Source organism: Streptopelia decaocto (genome assembly GCF_964273445.1).
Source record: "Streptopelia decaocto genome assembly, chromosome: 5".
In the NCBI taxonomy this organism is placed as follows: Eukaryota; Metazoa; Chordata; class Aves; order Columbiformes; family Columbidae; genus Streptopelia; species Streptopelia decaocto.
In genome coordinates this window covers 23202020-23210651 of record NC_138659.1, presented here as the reverse complement: position 1 = coordinate 23210651, position 8632 = coordinate 23202020, and the positions used below count along the sequence as shown (strand labels likewise).

General features: G+C 38.6%; 1 protein-coding gene across 1 annotated transcript in view; it reads right to left on the bottom strand.

The window, feature by feature from the left end:
• Positions 1–300: 300 nt before the first annotated feature.
• Positions 301–8632, bottom strand: part of DPYD (dihydropyrimidine dehydrogenase) — a 345406-nt gene continuing 337074 nt past the window's right edge. The window contains exons 22-23 of the mRNA XM_082053772.1: positions 5738–5878; positions 301–1745 (exon numbers count right to left, since the gene is read on the bottom strand). Coding sequence (XP_081909898.1) covers positions 1575–1745; positions 5738–5878 — 312 coding nt within the window. The 3' untranslated portion in view covers positions 301–1574. The remainder of the gene's footprint in view (positions 1746–5737; positions 5879–8632) is intronic.

Here is an 8632-nt window from a genome sequence, read left to right as displayed (position 1 = left end):
GAAATGGCACTTCAGAATGTTAGAGTGACATAGGGTGCATGTCTGTGTGCACATCCCTGTGTGTGGGGCAGGCAGGCAAAAGGATGATGAGTCAGGGGCAGACAAATGGGTGCCAGAGAGGGCAAACAACATGCTGCATTCTGCAGGAAGGCAATTAATGGAATAATGTACACATGGATGAACTCATTAATGATTCCTGGATGATTTCTCATAGAGAAAAATCTGTTTAGTAAATGAAAAAAAACCAAACAAACCCAAACAAACAAACAAACAAAACAAAACACCACAAAAAACCCCAAGCTGATTTCAACATTTATTTATAATTCAGTGCACAATTGATAAATCAAGAAACAAAAGTCTGGGTCTAGTTTTAATCAAAGCTTTTGCTGAGCACAATATAATGTATAAGAAATTGAACTGATAGATCATTTATTATTATTATGAAGCTAGAAGCTTTATATTCTTAAGTGGAGTAAAGCAGACAGCAATACATTCATATCAGAAAGTTCCTACTGTGAATGCAAAATGGATTAAAACTGAACTATTGTTTAGCAAGACAGATGAATCTATATTTCTTTTTGGTTGTGAAACTTTTATAACCGTATGAGTATGAAGAATTGGCACTGGGGGAAATCATCTTGCCAGTTTGCCCTACATGTCCGTGTTTGGCAAATGCAGTCTGCAGGGTGTGTATTCCATTTGCACGTAATCAGATCTCTGACCTGTGATGTGTGCATTCTGGAACATTAATAGGCACAATTAAAAAGTTAGTTAGAAGATAAGCTTGGAGCAAAAAATGTTGTCACATCTCGGAATGCTGAAATGCAACCCCGACTTTACTATAAACTGATTTAACTGTTTTTAGAGATGTTATGAGTGTTCACTGGGGGGAGAAAGTAGCAATCAAGCTACCCATGCAACATATGAATCTGAAAAGTCCAGCATGTGTAAGTGCACAGCAAATTTATTCTGTAAAGTGTCTAGTGTGAGAAAGAATTAGAAAGGATTATAAAAATACACTACCATATGCTGTAGTAGTTGAAAGTGATTAATCCAGTTCCTAAATCCTATTTTAAACTCCCTTTCATTTCTTCCCATAGAAAAATAGAAGCCACATTGCTTTATTTGAATGCTATGTAGTTAATTACATCTTCTAAGAAACTTTTTTAAAACTAGATGTAACGTTTAATTACAAAAACGCCTCATTGAAAACAGTTAGCTTGTACATTGATTTGTAGTTCATTAAAAATGCTTTCTTAATTATATTTACAGCCAAAAAAATACATAGAGATTAAAGCATCTATAAAGAAATTTTGAAATTACAGCACGAACTGTGAGGAGAAAGTTACACTTCAAATTGTGGACAACTGACAGCCATGACTGACTAATCACAAACTTTCTGTAATTTCAAAGCTTAATTGTTGTAAAAATAATAAGTGGAAAGCACAGTGTTCATTGTAACGGTCATCAATATTACATCTTTCTATAAGAGTAGATTTTCAAGGACTAATTAGAAAGCAAATCAATTGCATCAAACAAGTGTGAAGTTCCTGGTAGCTGTGGGAGTGATGGCCTCAGTGCACGGGGCTGCAGGGCAGGGGCAGCCCGCGCTGGGGCTGGTACGGGGTTGTCCTGGAAACCATGCGGATGCAGTCGATAACGGGGCAGACACTGAGACACAGGGTGCAGCCTGTGCAGCTGTCAGTGACTGTGGGCAGGTGGGTTTCAGGATCAAACTGGATAGCCTGCAAACAGGAATAAACGTTATTGATGTCGCTCATGGAAAAGGTCAAAAATTGCTCCTGTTTTTTTAGCATCTGCATTTCTTGTGCTACAGCACTTGGAGACATCTTGGTGCGATTCTGCACTGCAGCTATAGCAACTGCTCAGCTGGCATGCAACAAAACCAACCTCCCCCCCGACACTTTAAAATGAGAAATATGGGCCAAATTATACCTCAGTGAAAGCTCACAGGTCACAAGGGCTGGTTACAAAAGGAGGAGTTTGGCCCATGGTGTTTAAACTCCCAAAGGGATATTTCTCCTTCGCATGAAGGAAATATTTCTTAAGACGGTGATTTGGCAGGGTTATTGGTGCAGACACCAGACCATGCCTGTACGGCTTCAGCTCAACAGTGGCCACAATGTGTTCTCTTGACTTTCATTTTCAGCACGCATAAACAAGCTAATATAATAAGGAGTAGAGAAAATCACAGCACGCTGTGCCTCATGTGATTATTTTCCTTTGCAAATCTTCGAAAGGGGTATCTGAGTTTCATGCAGGCAGAGCTTGTTTTAGTTCTCACGTTTCCAGGCAGTGAATCCTCATTACCAATTAGGGCGATAAGTATGTTTGAATGTGAAATAACAATGGCAGTCTCAATGAAATAAGCTCCTGGTATAATGGAAATGGCAATTAAAAGCAAAAACAAAACCATCACACAACCATAAAAGCTTCAATATCTAAGAAGCAAGCTTAGAAAAGTAAAAAGTAAGAAGTAAAAAAAAAAAAAAAAAAAAAAAAAAGGCAAACCACCACTGAATATGTACTTGTCAGAGTTTTAGGAAGGAAAAAAAATCAGGCCTGAAAGCTGAACTCTTTCTTCTCTGCAAGAAAGTGGTGCCTCAGCAAACCTCCCTACCCAACGCCAGCGACCAGGGGAGCTGGGAGGAGCCAGGTTGGCTCCAAAGGCAGATGTGGCATTTGGGGTTTGACTGCTAGGAAAGCACAGAAGTTGCTGTAGCAACCAGCATGGGCATGAAGTAGATACTAACTGCCCTGAATCTACAAGTTTTAGATCAATTTGAGCAGAAAAAGCACTGTGGTTTGTGAGTATTTAAGAAGGACTCCTTCTCTCCCTAACAACAACACACGTCTTGGAAGGGAGTTCAAAGAAGGAGAGAAGTCGGAACTACAGGGCTAACTTTAAAGTAAGGAAAGCTGCTCTGTTGGAGTCATATGAGGTAATAGCTCTGTAGACCAGCGTGGATATTTTTGAAACAAAGAGAAGCACAAAGCAGATGCTATTTTGGAGGGAAGAGACTTGATTTCTTTTCAATTCTTTGCAATAATTTATTAATTTCCTTTTTTTTTTTTTTTTTTTTTTTTGTGCTTAGAAAATCTCCTGATGTTTTACACTTTGGTTATTTTGGTGCTGATTTTTTTCCCTAGTGAACAGAAAATAAAGTTTTATTAAATATTATCAGACTCTTTTGCTTTCCAAGGGCTATATCCTCCCCTTCACTGGGAAATCTGATCGAAGGAGAAGAGGTAAAAATTTTAGTGTCAATAAGAAATTTAGACAGTTAAAAAGCTACTGTAATACTACTGTAATAATCTAATTTGCCATAAATGCAGCATTAGTTTTCTCATATCAGTGGAAAAAAAAAAAACATGTCTAACTTTGCTCTGACAAACTTGTTTTAATTGCAGGAGTTGATTTTAAAAGGGAAGAGTTCTTTCTTTGACTAAGTAGTTAAATTCATCAGACCTACCCTTGGTTAAAGTGAATTAAAGATAAACAAAAGGTCATGGTGCTCAGAGGACACTTGGTGCTCAGTTGAAGTATTTTTTTCTGACAACTGTTCTTGGACTGGGATGAATGGAAAAATTAATGTAGAAATTATTGCTTACTGCATATTGGATTCCACAGAGGTTATGCAAAATTGTCTTTTAGTTTTCTATTAGGTTGGTGCAAAAGTAATTGTGGTTTTGGACTGTTAATTTTAAATAAATGTAACAAGGCTCAAACATATTTATTAATCAAAATAGGAACCATTACAGTCAACACAGCTTTGCCAATGAGAAATAAGTTTGTTTATTCCTGTAGCATAAAAATTTGTGCTTCAGCATTCAACAAGCTCTTAGAAAGCATTTTCTGCATCCTCCTGGTTGTGGAGGCATTTTCCCTGCAACAAGTTGTTGAGACGCTTGAAGAAGTGTTAATTGGCCAGAGGTCTGGTGAATGTGGCAGATGAGGCAAAATTTCATCGCCCAATTCATTCAACTTTTAAAGGGTTGGTTGTGCGACATGTGGTCGGGCGTTGTTGTGGAGAAGCATTGGGCCCTTTTTGTTGACCAGTGCCGGCTGCAGGCGTTGTAGTTTTCAGTGCATCTCATTGATTTGCTGAGCATCCCTCTCAGATGGAATGGTTTTGCAGGGATTCAGAAAGCTGTAGTGGATCAGACGGGCAGCAGACCACCAAACAGTGACCATGACCTTTCTTTGGTGCAAGTTTGGCTTTGGGAAGTGCTTTGGAGGTTCTTCTCAGTCCAAACAATCATTGGTTGTCATTTAAAATCCACTTTTCATTGCATGTCACAACTCGATTGAGAAATGATTTGCTGTTGTTGTGTCGCATAAGAGAAGACAACACTTCAAAAATATTATTTTTTTAATTTTTGGTCAGCTCATGAGACACCCATTTATTGAGTTTTTTCACCTTTCCAATTTGCTTCCAATGCCCAGCAACCGTAGAATGGTCAACATTGAGTTCTTCAGCAAATTCTTGTGTAGTTGTAGGAGGATCAGCTTCGATGATTGCTCTCAGTTGCTTGTTGTCCCCTTCCGCTGGCCAGCCACTACGCTGCTCATGTTCAAGCTCTCATCTCCTTTGTGAAACTTCTGGAACCACCACTGCACTGTACGTTTGTCAGCAGTTCCTGGGCCAAATGCGTTGTTGAAGTTGTAAGTTGTCTCTGCTGCCTTATGACCCGTTTTGAACTCGAATAAGAAAATCACTCAAATTTGCTCTTTGTATAACATCATTTCCATAGTCTAAGTCTAAAATAAACAGCAAGTAATAAGTCAGTAGCAAAAAAAAAAGCAAAAAAGTCCATTAAAATGATGTATAACGTAACCACCTTTATTTAACAATGTATTCCAATATCAAACAGCAATTTTCAACAATGCAAAAACTGCAATTCCTTTTGCACCAACCTTGTAGAAGAACATGAGACCTCCTGTACTGCCCTTTTTACTGCAGACCAGTCCATCAGCTCCAGTGGATATGGCAAAGAACGACACGTAGAAATGCTGATACATTTCAAACAACATACATTACTGCACTGAGCAGAAATCAGAGAAATACTTTGCTGCAAATAAGAGCCACAGCTCAAAATTGTGCTATTTTCTGGTCACAGTGATTTCTGGAAACTTCAGCCTGCGGCTCTAAACCCTGGCAGCTATCCTGGAGAAAGGATTTGTACCTCAACCGAGATCAAAACAAAAACCCACCTGCCTGAAACCTGAATTAGTTCAAGTTCAGTTACGCTGAGGACTAGGTTTCTTAAAAACTGTTTGGTAATAAGAACAGGTCTTGTCTCCCACATGCCCTTGGTGGGAAGGGATGCATTCTGTCTTTTCTCCCTCATAGACTTGAAAACCATCAAAGAACTACATTTATTGCCATCAGACCTGAGTCTCCTTCTTCTTCCTCTTAAAAAGAATCTCACTTCATGCTTGCAGTTAGGGAGAGACCAGGAGGGTGACCTGGAGTGAGTGGGCGAGATGCGGGACGCTCTGTGTAGCCCTCCAGAAGAGGCTGTGCCGGCTGGTTTCTCACCGCCCCGCAAACAGCTCAGGCAGGGCGCAGCCCCGGAGCATGCTGGGCTTCGAATCCAATATTTTAGACATCTGTTTTTACCACCTGCTCATTAACAGAAGGTGGATTCTTTCTTCCCAGCAGCAGAAAGATAACTCATCATGCCTTTCTGCTAATTATAGCTGTGCTCTTACCTGGTAGCCAGAATCATTACAGGTCATGTAACATTTGCCACAGTTGATACACATTTCCTCGTCAATCAGAGCCACAACTTGCTCTGTGTTGCAGAGCTCACCATATGTTCCAATATACTGCAGTGCTTTTCCAATTACATCCTAGGGAAAAAAAAAAAAAGTTATTGACTCATTTAGAAGATACCGAATCAGTATCTATAGCTGCACAGGAGCACTCTCTAGTACTTTAATACGGAAGATTTGGCCATGCATTGTGATTTTTCTTATAAATTTCCAAGTTGCTGACCTTCATACATCCTCTACAACACAAAGAATGTGCCATACAGGCACATTTTGAATGTACACAGCACTAGAAGTACATATTTGTATACAAATATGTTCTACAAATAGGTTACACATTTAGTTCTTGATTTTGAATGTGCTATTGTTTTGCCATTATTGTGTGAAACTTCAAGGAACAAAATGGAGCACAAAACAGGAGTGATATGCTCCAAACAATCAGATCATCCTCAGCCATTCTCATTCACACAGATTTAAGAACTCACAACAAGGCACAATCAAATAAACTGACAGAACAATAACTGCTTTTCTCTCTTTAATAAGATGCGCAAATGACATGAAGATTACCAGTTTATTGCAAATATTGTACAGAAGTAAGATGTGAGTCTAATCCTGGAAGTCTTGATTCAATTCTGTTAACTTTGCAAGGAGAAAATTTTGGCATCAACCTTACACATCTGTGCTACAAAAGTATGGCAGGAAAGTGTATGGGTACATTCAAAGAAGTTGTTGGGGACCTACCTGATGCAAACCATTTCCACTTCACATCAAGGGAAACTGCACAGCTTGGTGGCAGTTCAGCTTCACTGAGTCAATGGTGGAGATGGGACAAGTCCCAGGTACTTTGGTCTCTCAGTTATATTAGTTTAACTTGTGGATATACAGCACAGGTGATGGACATGACTGCATTTTAACAGATTCGCTCTGTGGCACTCGATTGGTTGTGTGGATATTTTGTGAGTTTACTAAGCACGCTTCTACAACAGTTCCCACATTGCAAAGCAAGTTTGATTTTATGTGCAAGGTTCTACATTGTTAAGATAAAGTCGAACTCAGTAAATGAAGGTTATGCATGCAACAATACATTCTACTTTTGCTTTTAAAAGGGTATAACTGATAAGTATTAGAGAAATCTCACTGAGTGATAGGAGAGCAGAACTGGCTTCAAAGTCATTCTACTGTAATAAACCAGGAAGTCATTATGATTTTGATTATGGAATTCGATCCAAGTCAATTGAAAAATGCTCAAGATCAAGCCAAATATGAGACACAGACAAGTCTGCCCAGAATTATAAGTTACAAAGTATTTACCTTTGGTCTTGCATCATCAAGAAACATGATAAGGATTTCTTTGTGTATTCTGTTTCTCAATATTTTTTGAAGAAGCAATACTTACTGTATTCCTATCAGTCAAAAAATTATTCTGAAATGATTAGCAATCATTTTAAGTGTATATTAGTATACTATATTTAACCTGTATCATTTATAATCACATACAATGATTCTCAATTCCAATTGCAGAAGAACCAGATTACAGTAACCTAATTTTTCATTGCATATCTTATTTTGGGCACCCTTACTTTCAAACAAACTAAGCATCTCCAATTATTCCTAAGCCACATCAGAACAACAGAGCAATATGGCTTTATCAATGTTAGCTCTAAAGGAAACCTCTGCTACATTAATTAAATGCAAAAATTGATCCAAAGTTGTTTTCCTGAGTCTGCTGAGAACTTGCAACAGCAGCTCTACTTCCTGAATGAACGACTCCTGTTCATCTCAGTGAAGTTTTAACTTTGAGGCTTACCTGGTTTTCAGCACTTTTAAATTACAATAGTATGTTTATGCAATGATACACATTTATTTGTTTGCTGGACGAAGTGGTAGGATCTATAAAGTTGTTCTTAATGATTTGAGGTAGGAATACAACCATAAGTCCAGGAAGGAGAACAGGGAAATTGTACTGTTTTCTTGTTCCAAAAATACTCAAATGTTTTCCCTCTGCCAAACCCTAAGTTGCTGACATGTGAAATACCTTGGTTGCGTTCATTCAATGCTAAAAGCCTTCCAGTTCTTCTCAGCAACATGTGGAGATCATTAATGATCTTCCAGCATAAACCAGCTATGCCACATTGCTAAAGGCAGCATGATGAGTGGAGACAGATGACTGTAAGTGAGCAAGTTATCACAGCTTAATGAGTTAGCACTCATCAACAGAGCTGTGCAAGCTGATTATGTGCACAGTCCAAATTCACTGCAAATTTGAAGTAAAATCTGTTTGCTTAAAGCACTGTAAAAGGTTGCTTTACTACTACCAAAGTGTTTCAGCTTTTTACTTTTTCATTGGGTATTGCAAAGGACTAGACTTGAACACACAACTCTTTACTGTGCATCCACTGATGCACCACAGTAACTCAGTCACGTGTGATTTCTTAGGAACTGCTCACACCCCTGTATTTTCATTTCAATGTCTTACTCAGAAAAGTTCTTGGATTTACTAGCAATTTCTCAGCAGTATTCAGGTTGATACAGTTCTCAGGTTTCTGCAGTCTTATGTATAAGTTGAAATATTGTAGTTGTAGAATTCAGCTCCAGCTTTTTTCAAGTCTCATGTAGGCTTGTCTGTAACATACCTGCTATAGGTTTCAAAAGGCATATCTTTGCATGATCTACTGCCCCCAGCAACACAATGTATCCTATAAGCCTTTCTTTTGTGTATATAGCCCTCAAATGTTCCACTCTATGTTGCAAATGCATGTGTTGTCTGCAAGTATGGGTCTGTGTACTGAAGAATTTGAAGAAATTATGTAAAACCTGTGCAACATACAATGAAGT